The 20,940-nt window shown below is 35.7% G+C and overlaps 1 protein-coding gene across 5 annotated transcripts; it reads right to left on the bottom strand.

Annotated features, from left to right (window-relative positions):
• Positions 1-1,323: 1,323 nt before the first annotated feature.
• On the bottom strand, positions 1,324-20,558 carry LOC116419041 (zinc finger protein 184-like). 5 transcript variants are annotated; one of them, XM_031954326.1, is made up of 6 exons: positions 19,581-20,557; positions 17,795-18,109; positions 17,320-17,404; positions 12,061-12,187; positions 11,630-11,725; positions 1,324-3,897 (listed from the first exon to the last, which is right to left on the bottom strand). In XM_031954326.1, the coding sequence occupies exons 3-6, from the start codon at positions 17,350-17,352 to the stop codon at positions 2,051-2,053; spliced, it is 2,103 nt and encodes a 700-aa protein (XP_031810186.1). In that variant the 5' UTR covers positions 17,353-17,404; positions 17,795-18,109; positions 19,581-20,557; the 3' UTR covers positions 1,324-2,050. The 5 variants fall into 5 exon arrangements, with proteins under 5 accessions (XP_031810186.1, XP_031810185.1, XP_031810187.1 ...); XM_031954325.1 differs by having other exon boundaries at positions 17,795-18,131; XM_031954327.1 differs by lacking the exon at positions 19,581-20,557 and adding an exon at positions 19,276-19,568.
• Between the last annotated feature and the right edge of the window lie 382 nt (positions 20,559-20,940).

Here is a 20,940-nt window from a genome sequence, read left to right on the forward strand (position 1 = left end):
ACACTACAACCGCTTCCCACCCCCCCCAATAAAAAGTCCACTCAAGCATATTCTTTTTGTAGTTTGTAGATATTTCTAATTCTGTTTCATTGCTTCCTTTCACCAAATAAGGGGAAAATATTTTCACTAGTTCCCTGAAAGTGTCCAAATTCTCTTGTTCTAAATTTCCTTTTGTGTTTAGAATTCTGACTACAACCTTATGATTTATCCTATAATTCTATCACTTAAGTCTGTGTCTTTTCCAACAGTTCGAACAACTCAATGTGCATCTTTTTTGGGGAGAACTTGTATTTCCTGCTGCTCCACAACTATGTGCAATTCTATTTTTCAAAATATTGTGTGCTATTTCTTTGATTTTTGGGTCTTAGATTTTTTTTTTTTTTTTTTGTAATCTTTATTCTTGTTTTTCCATCTCTTCTAATTTTCTTGTGCAATGTATTAATATGATAGATATTACTTAACCTTAACTTTTTAAGCACTGCCATTTTCATCTGGTTGTGTCTTTTAACTGTGGGAATTGAGTGGTTCACACCAATTCCATTTTGCGACTCAATATTGTTATCCAGCAAAATTCCTGTTCTACTCAGTTATGTGTCTAGTCCAATTTCTGCCCTATAAGGGAAATTTATTACACTGTTTAAATCTAGCTCTGTGTATCTGAGAAGCTGGATCATCCCTACCTGTTGCTTAGAGATCTTTAATTATGGACCCTAGGTTATGCTGACCAGAAATCCAGTCAGATCCAAATTGTTGCACTTTTTTCACAATTATACATCTCAAGAAACCCATATGTCTTATTTGAAAACTGATCTTATATTGGTCAACCAGTTAGTGTTGCATTGTTCCTTTGACTGATACTTGTGGGGAGTGGAACACTGGTTTTTTCCTGATTTCAAGGAAATTGTTTACTCTCTTCCCAATTTGGAAAGTCCCTAATCTTTCCTTTAATTAGAAATCATATTAATCTTGTATCTTGGCTTACATTCTGACATTTTCTTCTAATGCACAAAAATCTGTGTCCTCCTATATTTGGGGTCCAATGCTAAGCTGAGGAGGTATAGTCTCATGTTTGATGTCATTGGCATGCATTGCTTAATAAATTCTTGAAAGCTTGAACTTTTGTTTCCTCAGTTATTTCAGACTTCACCTGTTACATATCCAATGAGAGAACAAATCTTTGTCTTTTTTATAACATCCTTTTCCATTTCTCATAGTTTCTGGTATTTTATCTGATTCAACTGACATTAAGTGTTTTCAATTGAATCAACAGTGTTACTTTGTTCATATCAATTTTTGGTTAGTTCCCTCTCCTACCACACTCCCCTCCCCCTTTTTTTTTTTCTTTTTCTATTTCTATGATGTTTCTATGTTCTTTTAGGGCCTAGAGAAAAGTGATGGAGGAAGCTAACTCCATTCAATCTTCTCAACCAAGACATCCAGGTTCAAATCCTAGCACTATCTGTGTGACTTTGGAATATCAAACAACATGGACTGGTTTTCTCATTAGTAAAAAGGAACTGGACAATATGGCTTCTAAGGTTCCTTGACATTTTAAATCTAGAACCCTTGACAAGCACATATCCCATCTCACATTTATTTACCTTCTTAAAAAAAAAATGGTTAACTCACTTAAAGCAAATTAAAGCTAATTATCAACTGCCTAACTAAATTTGTTATTCATGCCTATTAGTGTGGTAATACCAGAAATCATGCAAAAATTTCAGTAGGTGTTGAAAACTGTAAAACTGAGTAATTTTAAAGAATCTATACAACATAAAATCTTATTCATATTATAAGGAAACTGATGTTAGCTGAATTAATTATAAGCCATATCGATTATAAAGTGATATACTTTGAGGAAAATTGATGTGAAATCCCTTGTAGGCACTGAGGTGGATAGTAGAGCAGAAAGAAATATAGAAGGAGAGGAAGCATATTTTTCTCTAAGACATGACAAAATCAATTAGTGAGAAATTTTGACTTAATGACCAAAAATATTTGAGTATGGAATAAATATAACAGCAGTTTTCCATTCACTAAAATCCCATAATTACTCTCCACTATGAAGTCGCTGATGTCTGACTAGAGTTGAACTATGCCTAAAAGCATTTCCACACTGATTACATTTATAGGGTTTCTCTCCTGTATGTATTCTTTGATGCCGAGAGAGGTTTGCATGCAGTCTGAAGGCTTTCCCACATTCATTACATTCGTAAGCTTTCTCACCAGTATGAATACTTTTGTGTTCAGTAAGTTGTGTATGTAGTCTGAAGGTCTTTCCACACTCACTGCATGTGTAGGGTCTTTCTCCAGTATGAATTCTCTGATGTTGAGTACACTGTCTACTCTGACGGAAGGTTTTCCCACATTCATTACATTTGTAGGGCTTCTCTCCAGTATGAAGTGTCTGATGTCGTTTTAATTGTTTACTCTGACTGAAAGTTTCCCCACATTCTTGACATTCATAGGGTTTTTCTCCAGTATGGACTCTTTTATGTTGAGTAAGGTTTGCCCGACGACTAAAGGCTTTTCCACATTCATTACATTTATAGGGTTTCTCTCCAGTATGAACTCTCTGATGTCGCATAAGAAGTGCACCATCCCCAAATGCTTTTCCGCAATCAGTACATTTATATGGTTTTTCTCCAGTATGAATTCTCTTATGTTGAGTAAGTTTTCCACAAAGTCTGAAGGCTTTCCCACATTCATTACATTCATAAGGTTTCTCCCCAGGATGAATGCTCTGGTGTTTAGTAAGGTGTCCATGCAGTCTGAAGGCTTTCCCACATTCATTACATTCATAGGGTTTTTCTCCAGTATGAATTCTCTTGTGTTCTGTGAGACTTGAACTTCGACTGAAGGCTTTCCCACATTCATCACATTTGTAGGGCTTCTCTCCAGTATGGATTCTCTGATGTTGCTTAAGGATTGCACCTGTACTGAAAGCTTTTCCACATTCATTACATTCATAGGGTTTCTCTCCAGTATGAATGCTTTTATGTTGAGTAAGGCTTCCACGAAGTCTGAAGGCTTTCCCACATTCACTACATTCATAGGGTTTCTCCCCAGTATGGACTCCTTGATGTTGCTTAAGGAGGGCACTCATGCTGAAAGTTTTTCCACAATCATCACATTTATAAGGTCTTTCTGCTGTATGGACTCTCTGATGTTGTTTAAGGAGTGCACCTTTACTGAAAGCTTTTCCACATTCATTGCATTCATAGGGTTTTTCTCCAGGATGAATATTGAGGTGTTTAGTAAGGTGTCCATGCAATCTGAAGGCTTTCCCACATTCACTGCATTCATATGGTTTCTCTCCAGTATGAATTCTCATATGTTGAGTAAGATGTGCATGCAATCTGAAGGCTTTCCCACATTCATTACATTCATAGGGTTTCTCTCCAGTGTGAATGCTCTTATGTCCAGTAAGGCTCCCACGCAGGGTGAAAGCTTTTCCACATTCATTACATTTATAGGGTTTCTCTCCAGTATGAACTCTCTGATGCTGCCTTAGAAGTGCACCCTTACTAAAAGCTTTTCCACATTCATGACATTCGTAAGGTTTTTTCCATACACAAATTTTCTGATGTCTAATTAGGTGTGAACTAAATTGAAAAGTTCTTCCATATAGATCATCACATCCTTGGGATTTCTCTCTTACAGAAACTTTCTGTTCTGTAACAAGGACTGAATTCAGACTAATTTCATTACACTTAGGGGCTGTTTTTCCTGTGATAATTTTCTCCTGAGGAACTATCATTTGATCTCCAAACGGGTCAACATGTTTCCAGGTATCTCTTAATTCAGAGTACCAGATAACATTTTTTGGAAATCTTTCCACTGTCACTTGGGATAATTCCTCTTCAGAAGTGTTAATTTCATGCCTGATCATCCCACCTGAAAGAAAAACAAAAAAGAATAATATGACAGATTAAACAGAGAGGACTTGATTATAAACAAATATCAGAATTATGGAGGCAGAATTATGGGATCAGTCTCATTAATCCATGTCCAAATTATTGTTAATAGAGGCCCAACAGTTTCCTGGAATTCCACATCTTATCCTATATTAAGTGATCATGGACAAGATCACCAACAGAATCTTACATAAAAAACAATTTCATGTTTATAAGAACACTACTTCAGTCTTAACTCTTCTACAAAAATCAGAGCTTATTTGTAGTCATAGAAATTCTTGCTCCATCTAAACGACAACACTTCCTATACAAATCTGCTAGATCAGTTGACAAGGGCAATGTGTAACTAATATAAAGGGGCTGGAGGGCCAAATCACTGGTGACACATAAAACTATAATATTTTGTATTACATGAAAAGTACATTAAAAATTTATATATAGCGACAATAGAGAAAGTCTGATGGGGATGATTTGGAATGAAAATTCCTTGTGACAGGAATAATTTCATTCATTATATTTGTATATCTAATGCCTAGCACAAAACTTGGGACTAGATGTTTAATAAATATTTGTTGAATGATTAATGGATGGATGGATGCTACCAACAACAGAAATAAGTGAATGCTTAAAAGCTATTGTGACAATTAGCAATGAGAATAAAATTGAGGTTATGTAACCTAAATTTGCAGGATTAGGATTTGCTGGGTGATATTACAAAATAATAAAACGTTTGCTACATAAAGATATAGAATATACCATTATAAAATGGTGAGAGTTAGTGAGAAAAGTGAGAAAAATAGCAGTATGACATGACTAAGAATATTCCTAACCACAAAAACTGCTCAATAATTTATGTTTTGAGGATATAAATTACTCTAAGCTCAGGTCTAAGAAGGGGATAATAGGTTATATCTTGTTGATTTTTTCCAAGTAAAATTCTTAATTACTATAGAGAATGCCAAATATTAGAGGCTAAAAAGTGGAGAAGTACTAGCCAAACAATAAGTACAATACAAAGTTGTAGGAAACTGTATATTATAAAAAAAAGATTATCAATATTTTTGAACTGCAATAGTGTGTATTGTTAGGGAACAGAGAGAAATAAAGGTGGATAATAAGAGAGTACTTTAAATACTAAACAGAAGAATTAAAATATGATGCAGTAGATCATAAATTATTATATAGGAGCAGCTAGATGGTGCAGTGGATAGAGCACCAGCTCTGAAGTCAGGACGACCTGAGTTCAAATCTGGACTCAGATACTTAACACTTCCTAGCTGTGTGATTCTGGGCAAGTCACTTAACCTTAATTGCCTTAGCAAAACAAAACAAAACAAAACAAGTTATTTTATATATATATATATATATATATATATTTTTTTTTTTTTTTTTAATGCTCAGTAGTAAAAGGATGAATGTAGCATTTTAAGTGGTATTGTTGTTCTGTTATTTTTTTAATTCTGCAATTTTCTTGGCAGAGATACTGAAGTGATTTGCTTCTCCAGTTCATTTTACAGATGAGAAAACAGGCTGTGCCTAATATCTGAGGCCAAATTTGGACTCAGGAAGATAAGCCTTTCTAACTCATTGCCTGGTACTCTAGTACAATACATCATCTAGTTGCCAAGTGTTTTAGATAGTCTGATAATGAAACTAAATAATCGAGGAAGAGAGAATCTGCCAAAAAAGAAGAGGAATTTTATGTTGAAATAAGTAATGATTAATCACCTAAAAATTGTGGTAGTGGTGGAGAGTAAGAGCTGTATTCTATAGATACTTAAAAGAAAAAAAAAAACACACTAAAAACATACTTTAAATGTCTAAGATGTCAAAGAAGGTAAAGTTTAATATGAAAGTAGTTTTTAAAAAGTTCATGAAGGACGGGAACTTGGGTACACATTAATATATAAGTCAGATGCCAGAATTGCAGGAAAATACACAAAATATTTTACTAGTACTGGGAGAAAACAGGTTACAACTTGGTTTTGAGTGAAGTATCAAGAACAGAATTTTAAGGTTGTAAAGTACTTTGAAAACTTTAAAGTACTATATAAACATTAGTTACTTTTTTCAGATTTTCTCTTTTCTCCTCATTTCTTCCTTTTGTCTCTTTCCGAAGACTAATTATCCACATTTTGCTTGTATTTGTGTGTGGAGCCCAGGGTTCTTGGCCCTTTCCCCCACTTTTTCATCAACTCCCATAGATTCAATTTTCATGTCCATGATTCCCAAAACAACTATCTAGTCTTTTTTTTTTTTTTTAATTATAGCTTTTTTATTTACAAGATATATGCATGGGTAATTTTTCAGCATTGACAATTGCAAACCTTTTGTTCCAATTTTTCCTCTCCTTTCCCCCACCCCCGCCCTCAGATGGCAGGTAGACCAATATAGGTTATAATATGTTAAATAAAATATATGTATACATGTCCATAACTATCTAGAATTTAACTCTCTCAGAGCTTTAGTCATGAATTTCATCTAAAAATTGACATAAATAAATGAGAACTTATGTTTTCTTTAAAATTGATTCTTTCTTCTTTAATCTACCTAACTTCTTTCCATCAAGGACACTACCTTTCTTTCAGTTAGTAAGGTTTGCAACCTTATTCCTAATTCTTCTTCAATATCTCAGATGCAATTAGATACCTAACTTGATCAATTCTATCTCTATATCTCCCATCCACTGCTTTCTCTTCACTTGTATCATAACCAACCTACTTGCTGTTCTCATCACCTCTCACTAGAATACCATAATAGGCTCTTCAGAATTTTCTCCAAGAAAATTTCTTCCATAAAGCTGCCCAAGTGATATTCTCTTGCACAGGTGTAACCATTATACTCTCTTGCTCAAGAATCTTTAATGGTTTTCTAATTGCCTCTAGAAAAAAATATAAATCTCTTCGGCATTAAAAGCCTTTTATAATTAGGTTCCAACTCACATTCCCAGATTGATAACACATTACTCCCCTTTTTATATTCTATTCCAAAATGCCTTACTTGCTGTTCCTCATATAAAAAATTCTAGCTATTTCCATACCTTTACCCAGACTTCCCATCATGCCTTGGAATCCCTCAATGCCTTTCTGTAGTTCAACTCTTTATATGAATCCACTACTGATATTTCCAGCTTTTAGTATCCCAGAACTTAAGTGTTTAATCTATACACACACACTATCAAAAAAAGTTGTGTATACCTGTTGCTGCTTCTCTCTTAACCATTTGCAAAGAAACTGCTCTTTCCAAAAGTCCAAAGATCTTTGATTTACCATATTAAATGATAGTATATGATGTCATTTTCAATCTTTATCCTTTTTGACTGAAATTATTGACCATTTTCTTGTGTTTTATCCCACACAATCTTGCCTGGTTTTTCTATCTAATTACTGTGTTTCAGTATTCTTGGATGGTGCTACCATGAGCCCTTTTCTCTCTCTCTCCACATTTTCTTTCTTGGTAACCTCATTAGCTTCCATAGACTTGATTATTAGCTCTACATAAATGCATGCCAGATCTATATACAGTTAGTTTTTATCCAGAATAAATTTGTATTATATAAATTCAAGTTTATATAAAGAAAGCTGCATCCAAAAAAACCACATTTATTATATAGTATTGTGTTTTGTTTCTCTCTATTCTCCTGCCCCTTCATCCCCAAAACAAAACACACATAAAAAACTCCCCAAACTCTTCTAAGGGAAAGCAGAATGATTGACACATTGAAAAATCTCTACTGAGACTTACAGTGCCAAGAGAAAATTTTGTCTCACTCCACCTGTAGGAGTACCCATCTGTCTGTCTTGTCTGTGCATACTTAAAGACATTCCGTACATATACATACACACACACACACACCTGGCCCCGTGTGTCACCTACCCTTTCTTATCTGTATCCATATCTGCCTTTGGCAAGTTGTTTCTGTCTTCCAGGCAGGTGCCATACAGGTAGCCATGACTCTTGCTGTGTTCCTCTTTCTGCTCTCACTTATCTGTATTTGGCCTCTATATGTCTTTGAATCATGTGCCAGCCTCCTCCCACCACATTTGTGTGGTTCCCATCTTACCTTCCCCTTTCCCTCACATCTGTAAAAATAACTTTACACAGAAGTTCTAGAACAGTCCACTTATGTAAAATGAGAACTGTTTGCATACAGTCCCAGTTTTTCTCCTGAATTCTGGTTTCACATAATGAATTGTCTTGTAGATATTTCAAACTCAAGTGGTCCAAAAAAGAACTCATTGTCTTTACCCTTAAATCTAACTTTCTTCCTAAATGACATATTTCAGCCGAAAATACTTAGGAACTCAGCTTCACAGCCTGAGTCATCTTGAACCTTTTACTAACCCAAAACATTCAATCAAATACCAGGTATGGCCAATTCTTCATATCTCATGTACATCCCCTTATAGTTACTTATATTACAACTATCTTAGTTCAGGAACTTATTACCTCTTGCCTAGAGTACTCCAACAGTCTTCTAATTTGTTTTCCCATCTTTGGTGTCTCTCCTCTTCAACCTATCATCCCCTTAGCTGCCAAATTTATATTTCCAAAGCACAGATCAGATGATGACACTCCTTTGATCATAAAATTCTAGTGGCTCTCTATTGCCTCTAGGATAAAATATAAACTACTTTTTCTGGTTGCTTAAAGTCTACCACAATTGGGTTCTAATCTACAAGATTATATTTTATATGAACTGATTTTATATGAATCCCACACCTTGTCATGTTGGATACAATGCTGGACCTGCAGTCAGGAAGATCTGAGTTCAAATTTGGCTTCAGATATATACTAGCTATGTGACCTTGATTAAGTCATTTACCTTCTATTTGGCTCAGTTTCAACTGTAAAATAGAGACAATAGCACCTACTTCCAGAATTAGGGATCAAATGAGATAATATTTATAAAGTGTTTAGCACAGTGCCCGGCATATAATAGATACTGTATAAATGCTTATTTCCTCCTTTTCTCCCTTTTCCTCCCTCTCTCACACAGATCTTACATTCTCATCAACCTGAAACCATTAATAGATTTATTGGCTTCCATACTTGATCAGAAAATCATAGCTGAATATGTGTTTGGAATGAATAAGATATTTGTTCTTCTATACGCTGCCTTTTTTTTTTTTTTTTTTTTTTGCAACAGCTGGTTTGAATATCCTCTTTTGAAAACTAGCTCCTCTTCTGCAATTAGCTTGTTTATTTCATTATCTTTCTCCCACATATAGATATTCTGTGTATAGTCAGCTTCTACATTTTATTGTCTTTTATATATATTTTATTATTCAGTACTAATAAAACCTCTTATTTTATGTGTTTTTTTGGCTGTTGAGCATAAAGAAGTTAAGCTCATTTTTCCTACTAGATTAAAGATTATAGCTAGATAGAGGGCTAATATGGATTTAATAATTATAGATTGGGCTAATATGGATTTAATAGTTATAGACTGGGCAGTTCTTAGAGACTAACCAATCACTACTGCAACATGAACTCTAGAGTAGTTGATGTTGTATTCATGGACACTACAGCTGGACTATAAAAAAGAGGGTGGATATTAAAAGTGGAATACAAACAAATAAATCCTGGCCTTTGTCTTCAAAGGTATAGGGCTTTGCATCCAGTCTGGACAAAAATACTGTTGAGTTGCTCATGGAATTATGAAATCATCCAACCATTCTGGAAAATAATTTGGAATTATGTCTGTTCTTAACGTGTGACTTAGCAACCTCATTACTGAGCACATAGCCAAGAAAACCAAAGACAGAAAACAAAATATAACCTATACAATATACTCACATGCATTCTTTGTGATTGCAATAAAATTAGAGGCAAAGTAGTTGCCCATAAAATTGAAAAATGACTGAGGAAACCATGCATATTAATGTAACAGAATGTACTATAAGAACTGTCTAATAAGGAATTCAAAGAAGCGTGGCAAAATCACATGAAGTGATGTCATAAAGAAAGTAGAACCAAAAGAATAATATAGACAATGACTACAAATGTGTGTGTGTGTAATATATATTTTGTAGAAAAGTCAGAACATGAATATGGAATGCAGTAAACCCTGTCAGACTTGGTCTCTACTGGTTAGCTTTACTGAAATGTTTTACTTTTTCTAAGAAAGGGTTCACAGTTCTAATTGTTTAGTGAACAAGAGAGCCATCTACACCCAGAGAGAGGACTGTGAGAACTGAGTGTGGTTCACAATATAGCATTTTCACTCTTTTTATTGTTGTTTGCTTGCATTTTATTTTCTTTCTCATTTTTTTCTGATTTGATTTGATTTTTCTTGTGCAGCAAGATAATTGTATAAATATATCTGCATATATTGGATTTAACATATATTCTTTATATTTTTTATTAAATTAAATTATTTTTACTTACAAAACATATACATGGTTAATTTTTCAACACTGATGCTTGCAAAACTTTCTGTTCCAAATTATCTCCTTCTTTTCCCCGCCCCTTCCCCTAGATAGCAGGTAGTCTAATACATGTTAAATATGTTAAAATATATGGATTTAACATGTATTTCTACCATGTTTCATATATAATAGACTACTTGCCTTCTAGGGGAAGAAGTGTGTGTGGGGGAATTGGAACACAAGGTTTTGCAAAGGTTAATGTTGAAAAATTATCCATGCTTATGTTTTAAAAAATAAAAAAGTTTTAATAAAAAGAAAGAAAATAAAAAAAAAAAGAAAAGGTTCAGTGGATGTGTGGGAAGTGGTGATAAAATGTAGGGATTAGGAGAGAGGGAAGGAGAATTAGGGGAAACAACTATGACATAAAATAAAAAAGCAAAAGCGTTTATAAGCCTTTGGAATGAATAACAGTAATAATCAAGTCTGTGTAATGCTGAAATAAAATCAAGAATAATATTTGAGAGAATTCATGCTAAATGACCACAGTCTTTTCTACAAGTATAGGGTGCTTAAAGGAGAATCTTAACATCAGAAGTACTATAAAATATCTCTTGATTAAAGACAGCTTATAGCCTTGAAGATTTCCCTTGTATTGCAATAATGGATTAGTGTTGAGTAATAAAATTAGGGAAAAAAGTATACTTCGTTCCCCAAAGGCCAGCTAATCAGGTCTTTTTAAAAGTTGTGTCCATAAAATTAATATTCCCTTTTTGTTAAGTAAATATTACAAAAGCATAACTGAAAATAACGCCTTTTGTTGTTATGAAACATGACCTGGAAGTAGATTTAGAGAAAGTTCTTATCTATCATCTGGAGTATTGCAACAGTCTCCTAATTTGTCTTCCCATCCCTAGTCTCTCTCCTCTTCAATCAATCACTGACCTAGTAGTTAAATTCATATTTCCAAACCATAGGTCTGATCATGTTATTACTTTGATCAAAAAATTCTGGTGGCTCCCTTTGCCTCTAGGATAACATATCAATTCCTTTACTGGGCATTTAACATCTCCTATGATCAGATTACTGGGAATGTACCCAAGAAGTTATAAAAAGAAAACAAGATATAACATACTTCTCTGTTCATAAAAACACTTTATGATGAAAAATAAAAAGGTTGCCCATCAAATTAGTAGGGAAAATTGTTGATCAATCCCTCTACCTGCAACAGATTTTTAAGATAATAAAACATTTTCTAATACATTTTATCTAAATGCAGAGTGAAGCTTATTTTTTCACATCTACTACTTAGATAATGTTCATCTGCTTGGTTTTCTCACTCACCTGGAGAATTACCTCTTAGGATTTCTCTCCCTACCATCCAAGGCTCTTCTCCTTGTTCCAAATGGGAAATCACATCTGGCTTGGAAATATGATACCCTGCTCAAATGGAAAGAAATGACTTAGGTGGTTTTTCCTGAGGACTAAGAACTATCCCTCAAAGTTCCATGCCCTTGTGCCTCTGAACTTCTGAAAGATGAAAAATGCAGTAATCAATACAGCACAAAGAAAGTACCTATTTCTTATTCTACAAAGTATAAACCTTTCATCTGAAAATCAGGAACATCCTATTTCTCTGCCAGAAAGAGATTAGGAATCTGATCATTGAACCCCAAGTTTCTTCATGAATAAACATTTCAGCAACTCCACATCCTTTGAAAAAAAGATACTTTAATGGACAAACTGATTCTAAATCATGAGAAAACTATACTTACCTAATGAAACCAGATTCCTATAATTCTCTAGCATTACATCTCTGTATAGATATTTCTGACCAGGGTCTAGTTGCCCCCACTCCTCCTGGGTAAAGTACACAGCCACATCCTTGAATGTCAATGATTCCTGAAATGTCAAAAAATTCTTATTCAATATAATTCATTGACATGGCTTTGGGGGCAAATAGACAAGATTACCTGTCTTGATAATGTTCAAGGATTTGAATACAGAATCCGGTATCATAGAGTTGTTAAAATAGGTTCTTGTCCTATTTCTGATACTTAGTGACCCTAGGCAAGTTACTAAACCTCTCTAGATTTGTTTCCTCCTTTAAAAAAATGAGAGAAATTTTGATGACCTCTAAGATCTTTTCCATCTATAACCTATGATCCTACAAATGTTCCAAATTAAGTAAATTGTCATAATCCTTACTATGTACTTAGTAGTGATCTTGATCATGTAGGAGATACAACAGAAAAATGAGACTGTCAGTATTCTTAAAGAGTAAACATTATTTCTGCCCTGAAAGTAAAATACACATATGGCACAATTGAACATGTAAAACAATATTGGCTATGAATTGGTCCAACAATTCTGGAAAGCAATTTGAACTACATTAAAAAAAAAAATCACTAAACTGTGCATACCCTTTGATCAAAGAATATCTCTCCCAGCCAAAGATATCAAAGACCAAGGGAAAGGATATATTTAATATATATACATATTTATGTATATGTATGTATACATATACAAATATACACAAAATATTTATGACAGCATTTTTTTTGTTGTAGCAAAGAACTTGAAAAGAACTTATCAACTGTGAAATAGCTCAATAAATTACTGCTGATGAATGTAATAGAACTATACAATAAAAATGATAAAAGAAATACCCAAGAAGAAATACAATGACAATATTGTAAAGGAAAACAGTTTAAAAAGATTTATGAACTCTTATCAATGCAGTTAAGTTGATCACTGCAGAACACTGATGATGAGGCATATAGTCTACCTCTTAGCAAAGAGATGGTAGACTATAATTGCAAAATTAAACAATTTTTCAGACACAACCAAACTGAGAATTTGTTTTGCTTGACCATAATGATTTGTTATCAGGGAGGCTTTTTGTTATGGAATTTGAGGGTGTATGAAAAGAGTTTGAGAATATGGTGATGGTTGGTGATAAAGACTCAAAAAGGGCAAGAATTTGACTTGTGATTTCATGGGTTAGAGAGCTCCTAGGGATGAATTTCCTACACCAAGATAACTTAAGTGACTTGCTAGGCTGAATAGACATTAAATGTCAGAAGAACCCCAGTCTTTTTAGCTCCAAGGCTAGCTTTCTATTCACTATACCTCTCAGTAATGCAAAAAAATTGGCAAAAAAGAAAGTGTTAATGAAATATTTTCAAAATACATAGGAAAGAGATTAGAAGGTTGGAAAAAAAAAAAAAAAACCAAGCAGGGTAGTGTTGGTAGTACTGTGTTAAATTTAATGTAAACATTATAAAAAAGGAAATTGATAAGTTTTTTGTGTATGAGCTTTTCTATTACTCTTAATATATGGAAATGTTTATAATTGTCAAGCTTTTTTTTAAGTTTCCCCAAACAAAGAAAACACTGTAAGTATTATCTGTAATCTGCAAATGAAAATATGTGGTCAGATAACTAACTAGCAGGCTTTTTAAAAATTCAATGTCTTTTAAAATCACAATTAGTCTAATGCATACACTCCTGCTTTCCCAATCTGTTATGCTATCAGGCCTATCACTTGCCTTTTCAGTTACACTGACATAGGCTGGTTCTCCAATTTTGTTTTTTTTTTAATCAGATTGATTTTTTTTTTTTTTACTCAACTTCATTTATGTTGCTTATACAATTCTAAGTCTATTACATCATGATGTTTCAATATATTTGCTATCCAACTTAATTATCCTTTTGTGATTCTACCATTTGTTAATAATTCAGCTTACAGTTCCAAAAGAATTTCTATCCCTTAGATATTTTATGTTAAGAGAATTTCTTTACTGTATTATAATTTTTAAAATAAACTCTTTTTTCTGGAAGGATTAGGAAGGGAGAAAGTACTTGATCTACTAAGAGTGATGAAGGTACAAGCTACACCTGTTGCAGCAGGGTAGTCTCTAGTCAGGCCCAGGCTTTATAATAGAGCCTGGTTCTATAATTGGGTTCTTCCTGTAATTGAATTGGAAGAGCTATTTTTCTCCACTATGAGGAAAAGTATAGAATTCCATACTTTTAGTCCCTGCTAAGAGTATGAATGGGAGGAAGGTAGGTAATGAAGAAGCCATGGGCTAGGTGGACCTGACTACTGGGTTATAAGGGAGTAAGGAGTAAGGAAAGAACTGAGATGTAAAGTATCCCAACTGGTATGGATAGGAATGGAAGATATGAGAAATTTAGTATAAAATCTTAGTTGTTCTCAATAGGGATTCAAATAGATAAGGAATTCTAGGGAATCCCTGAACATAAGGAGTAAAGGCCTTCATGGGCTGTAATGGGACCAGATTCCTCAAGTTAAGGAACTCCCTCTCTGTGCCCTGCCAACTCATGGTAGCTTTAGGCTGAGAAATTTAGGCTTAGATATGGGTAAATAGAGATAGGGCTGCATACTTCAGCAGTGCCTTATTCCAGACATACAGGGGCACTGGAAGTGATACATGGTTCACATTTAGCATGCAAGCATTGGGATACAAGGGCAGGTCATGGACTAGTTCAGGGTTAAGTTCAGAACTAGAGGTGTCAAGTTCAGGGTAAGCTTTGGAACTTCAGAAAGTGAATAAAGTGCTGGACTTAGAGATAGAAAGACCTGAGGTTGAATCCTGTCTCAGTCATTTATTGGCCATGTCAATGGACAAATTGCTTAACATCTTTCAGTTTTAGTTTCCTCATCTGTAAAATAAGGTTAATAATAATATCTACCTCACAGGTTTGTGAGGATCAAATGAGGCAATATCCATAAAGCTCTCAGGAAAAAAAAAAACAATATAAAAGAGCTATATAAATGCTAATTATTATGAATAGAATCCAAATTTTTTTTTGTTTGTTTTTTTCTATGCTCCCCTCACCCTTTTTTCCCCTGGTATGAGAATGGTGTGTGATGCTTTCAAATCAGTGAGGAGATTTGTGAAGATCTACCTTCCCTGCTTCAAATTGCTTGCCACATTATAGGAAGTTTTTGTCTAGATCAGGCAGTGCTAACAAACCAAAATCTCTCAGAAAAATATACTAGACACTGGTTTTTCCACCAACTGCCTCATCTAGATGTGATCAGGCCTTTTAACGGAGATGCCATCTTCTAAGAGAATATTTATGATGGCCAATTAATTTTTTTTTCTGTGCCACCAGATCCTGATGTTAGCTTCACAGAAAAACTGTATTATCTGAAGGAAATGAATTAGGAAGATAGGTCCCTAGTATAGATCATATAATACTAGGGAATCACAATTTATTAACAGTTTGGAGGTTACTACAAGAGAGAAAAGGAGCTAGGCTCCTGCTTGATACATCCACAAATGTGTATATATATATATATATATATATATATATATATATACACATACATACATATATAAAAAACAACCAAGTTATCAAACATTTCCTCTAATGTTGTGCTATAGGCTATATGCACTTTATCCTTGGCATAACTTGCCAAGAAATTTGGTTAAGGAAAAATTAGTTTTATAAAAACTCACTATAGAGGCAGCTAGGTGGTACAGTGTATAGAACACCAACCCTTAAGTAAGGAGGACCTGAGTTCAAATCCAGCCTTAAACATTTAATATTTCCTAGCTGTGTGATCCTGGGCAAGTCACTTGACCCCAATTGCCTCAGCAAAAGTTAATTAATTAATTAAAAAACCTCACTATACAACTCATCTCTGATAGATGCCAAAAAATTAACTAAATTACCTGAAAATTGGAGTTCAGACAATTCATGAGGACTTTTTTAAAAGGAGTAGGGCAGGGGACTAATAGATGACAGAAAAACAAAGACTCTCTGGATCTAAGAAAAGGCCTTATGAAATGAATATAGAGAAGAATACACTTGTCTGAAATAAGCTGGATTACTAGAGAGATGTGAACAATTAAGGACTCTAAAATTGAGTGGCAGAAGCAGAGTCAGGAACTAAGAGCAGAGGCATATCCAGATTTTGTGAAAAAGTGCTGAATTGATCAAGACTGGAAATGAAATTAGTGTTGGTAATAGCTAGGGAAAAACCCAACCCAAACAAACAAAACCTATGCTATAAGAATGTAATGGAATTTTACTGTTTAGTAAGAAATATGAGGAATTTAGAAAAATATGAAAAGATTTATATGAAATAATTCTAAGCAAAATAAGCATAATTAAGAAAGCAAAGTATATGATTATATGCAGATCACTACAAGGAAGATGAAATCAAGAGTAATGGAAAAATCAGTGAGAGTCCTGTGAAAGAGGGAAAGAAAAATACTTCTTCCCTCACAATAAAGAAGTAGTAAACTAATAGAAAAGAATATTGTACACATTGTGACAAGGATTATGTTTCAAATGTTTTTCCTTTGCCACAAAAGTGAATTCAGCCTGGAAGGTGGGAGAGGAAATGACTATGATACAAAGACATAAAACAAAATTTAAAAACAATAAAGTATACCCTCCACTCCAACTAAGCTAAACTTCCAGTACTAGTTTCTACAAAGTACAGAATTATTCCAGGACTAAGCCTTTGCATACAATGTTCTCTCTACCAAGAATATTCTTTGTTATCCTCTATAATCATTTAACTCTCATTTAACAAAGGAAACAGTCTTTCCTCCCTCTGAATTTCTGGTATTTATTTTCTGGCTTATTCTTCTCAATTCTGATGCATACATTTGTATTATATATAAAGTTTTTTATTGTGTTAAAAAGTAATAATTAAAATAATTTTATGTATATGTCTTTTCTACCAGTGAGACTACAACAGTCTTTCAAGACAAGGATTATCTTCCATTTCTTTTGTTTGGGTTATTGGCTAGGACATGTTCACAGAATGTACTAATGCACAGTAGAACTGACATCCTGCTAAATGAGTTTGTGAATATTATAAGAAGAAAGGAATTCTATGAAATGGTGTTACTAAGCTATGAACAATCTTGTGTCTCTTGGGGTCAAAACAGATGAGTCTCAATTCCCAGATAGTACTTTCATGATGAAATAAAATATTTCTGCCTTATGATACCAGTTCTGGATTCTAAGAATAAAACCCAACTCACCTGGGATCTCATTGTTATGCAGCCAGAGTACATTACTTTCTATTCAGTGATCTGCTCAGGGAATGCTGATTCCAAGGAGGTTGAGCTGTGGAAGAGGGAAAAAAAACAACGAAGCTCTTCTTTTCTTGTGGTTCTCAAATTGTGATCAAATTGGAGCTCCTCACAGAAGAGTTTGGTGTGATACCACTTAAACATTTTTTACATCAACTTTATGTTGGAAAGAGGTAATACACATAGGCCTAGACCTCTGCCCTGCCACCAATATAGATGCACAAATTTAAACCAGTATCCAGATATGTGGATTTGGATTTCTGCTCAGATACTGACAGAGACATAGGCCTTTGCCATCACACATATACATACATATACTCTCAGAATTAATCCTTAACTTTAAAGGAAAAGGTCCCATTAAATGATTCAAGGCACAACCTTCTTATTAGGAAATCACATCATCTTCCCATTCTGTAATTCTCACCTCTCCTGAAACATTTGGGTCAGATTTTCTATGGTTACAGTGCTCACTCGTTTCTGGATAATCTGATGCCACTTCAATCCTGTATACTCAGGCAGGATAACAGAAACTGATTCAATATGAGTCTTCTAGGAATTTTCTTTCTTCAAACTCTGACCAAAGGTTCAGGCCAGTTGTGTCTCCCCTGGGATGATTTCCTGCTCTCCAGCACATGGGGAACTAGAGGCAAGATCACTTTAATCTGGGACCTTCACTCTGGGGCTGAGATATTTGTCTTCTCAATCCAGGACTCCTTCTCTGATGCTCCAGGCTTGATACCTATTAACTCAATACAGAACTGCTGTGAGCAGAGAGAAGATGGGATCAGAGAAGAGAACCTAGCTTTTACATCTTACACTCTATGGAAGAGAGAGTCAGCATTACAAATGGACATATGATGAATTTTCTTTATTAAACAAAACTAGAACTCAATTCTACAAATGTTTATTAAGCACCCACTATACGAAAAGCACAGAGCTAGCTCCTACAGATACAGGCTAAAAAACCTCAACAAAAACCCTAGAACAAAAAACAGTCCATACCCTTTAGGAGTTTACATTCTTCAGTGGCTTCCATTGCTATGATACACTACAAACGACTTACATTGAAAACTCCTCACAAAAGGCACCAGTTTGCCTGGCTTACTGTATATTACTACCTTTCTCATATTCTTCCTTGAACTTTGAATTCCATGCCCTGTCCCCGTGCCTTTTCAGAAGCTCTCTCCCATTCCTACAAGGCACTCCCTTTCCCCCTCAGTTTCCCTAGCTCACCTCATAGGTCACCTCCTATGTAATACCCTTATTGATCCCTTTTTTATTAGTGTTCTCCCCCTCCTCATCTTATTTTTATTTACTTCTGCACCCATTATATTCCATCGATAGAGTTTAAACTCCTCGAGGAAAGGAACTGGGTTCCTGCCACCCAATTAATACTTTCCATAAGCCCTTAAACGGTTGTTTAGGGATGGGGATTGCAACCTAAGGCAACCTCTTCATACACATGCGTGCCCCATTCTCTCGTTCCTTCAGCAGACCGTTCCCGGAATAATCTTTATTTAATCCTCTGTATCTCCCTACTTCCAGGTTCTTTCCTGGTTGCCTAATTAAAAGAAAAATAAAACAAAAGCAGAACCTAATTAACTTCCGGGATCTGTTTCCCTTCTCCTGGGCAAGGCCCCTGCTCCTGTTTGCCTCGGTTTCCTCATCTGGAAGATGAGCTGAGAAGGAAATGGCGCACCACTCCCGTGCCTCTGACAAGAAAACTCCACATGGGTATCACGAAGAGTCGGGCACGACCCTAACGATTTAACAAGTGCCTTAGCAGACTTCAGTTGGAGGGTAAGCTACTCGAGGGCACGGATTCGCTCTGGCATATTTCTCCAAGGCTTTAGCCAAGCGCTCGGAACAAGGTAGTCTTAGTAAATATTCATTCATTCACCATACCTGGCAGCCAATTGGTGTCTACTGTTTGCAGACAGAGTGACGAAAGGCGGAAGCAATCTAGGTCTCCAACTCTAGGAGCTTCAGCCGCAGCACTTCCCGCCGCAGACACGTGACACTTCAGTCAAAGCATCAGTGTAAAAGGAGCCACTCGTCCAAGCACTCGGACCTCAGGAAGCTGTTCTGCCCGCCCCGCCCCCCGCATCCTCCCGGCCTGAGACTAACCCGCCCACCTCCGGGCCCTCCCGGAACCGCATTCCCTAAGCAGAACGGGCGGCGGCGAGCAAGGGGGCCCGGCCATTAAATACCTGGAACTGGGTCCCGAGTCTGGACTGACATGATAAAGAGCTGGGTTCGAAGCTTAAGAACAAATTATGGCGTCGAGGCTGCGCGCGCATCCTCAGGGGGGAGTGCGCCTGCGCCGGGGACAAACTGCCGGACTACAATTCCCCAAATGAGGCGGTTTATGCAGTCTCTGCTCCAGCTATACGGACTCCTTTCCCAAAGATATTTTTGTTCTGCCTGATCAAGTTCTCGTTTTCCCTGGTCACTCAAAGACTTTTCTCCCGATGTCAAGTGCAGCTACCCTTGGTTCTATCTTGATAGCCCAGAAAGCACTAGGCTTCGCACCGGTTCCCCTAGCCCCGCCCCTCCTGTCACACACTTGTTGAAAGGCCGGAAACAGCCCTTTCTGGTTTTACAGCAGACTATTGGCTGGAGAGGTGATTTTTAAGGGAACCAAGGCAACCAATCCGTCTTGGGGCAGCCGTTGTATGAGAGGAATTTGAAAAACTGAACGGGGGAGTAGTTGGGAGAGTGAGAGGAGCTTCAGCTCAGATTAGGTTAGGAACTGTTTTGGAAAAAAATTTTTTAAAGTATCTATATGATTAATTTACTCTGTCTTTGAGGAAAGAAAAACTATGGGCAATTTCCATGTTCACACTGAAGTGCCAGTATTTTTGTGGATGTGCTTGCTCGCTTCAAAGATAAGAGATTGCAACCCATTGAAGCCTTCACATTTTGGGATTCTTGACTATATAAAAAAGACTTCCACATGGAGTTCACCCCATGGAGTTCACCCCATGTCCTTTTAGTCCTACTAGATTTTGATGCTCCATATGTAGTAGCGGGAATTTCTCCAGAAAAACCACCTCAGGCTCCTGGTACTGTTTTGTTGTTCGGTCATGTTGGACTCTCCGTGATTCCATTTGGGATTTTCTTGGGAGAGATGCTGGAGTATTTGGCCATTTCCTTCTCCAGATGATTTTACAGATGAGGAACCTCATAGAAGGCAGGGTTAAATGACTTATCTAGGGCCTCACAGATGGTAAGTATGTGAGGTCACATTTTAATTCAGAAAATCTTCTTGATTCCAAGCTCAGTGCTTTATCCAGTGCTGCCACCTGACAATACCAACTCAATATGTATATTTTTATTACCTAGGGGGAACATGAATTTAAAACAAAATTAATAAGCATTAAGTGACTCCTATGTGCTAGGCACTATGCTAAGAGCCTGAAATACAATTAATAAAAAGACAGTTCGGACGCTCAAAGAGATTGTAATCTAATGGGGAGACAACATGCAAACAAATATATACAAAGCAAGTTATATATAGCAGAGCTTCTTAAACTTTTTCCATTTGCAACTCCTTTTCATGTAAGAAAT

Source organism: Sarcophilus harrisii, chromosome 2 (genome assembly GCF_902635505.1).
Source record: "Sarcophilus harrisii chromosome 2, mSarHar1.11, whole genome shotgun sequence".
Classification (NCBI taxonomy): Eukaryota; Metazoa; Chordata; class Mammalia; order Dasyuromorphia; family Dasyuridae; genus Sarcophilus; species Sarcophilus harrisii.

Coding starts and splice junctions, on each gene's coding strand:
- LOC116419041 (XM_031954328.1), bottom strand. CDS start 17,352: ATGTACTCTGGCTGCATAACAATGAGATCCCAG. Junction 12,188..17,319: donor GCATAACAATGAGATCCCAG/GTGAGTTGGGTT, acceptor TTGACATTTCAG/GAATCATTGACATTCAAGGA. Junction 11,726..12,060: donor TAGGAATCTGGTTTCATTAG/GTAAGTATAGTT, acceptor CCATTTGAGCAG/GGTATCATATTTCCAAGCCA.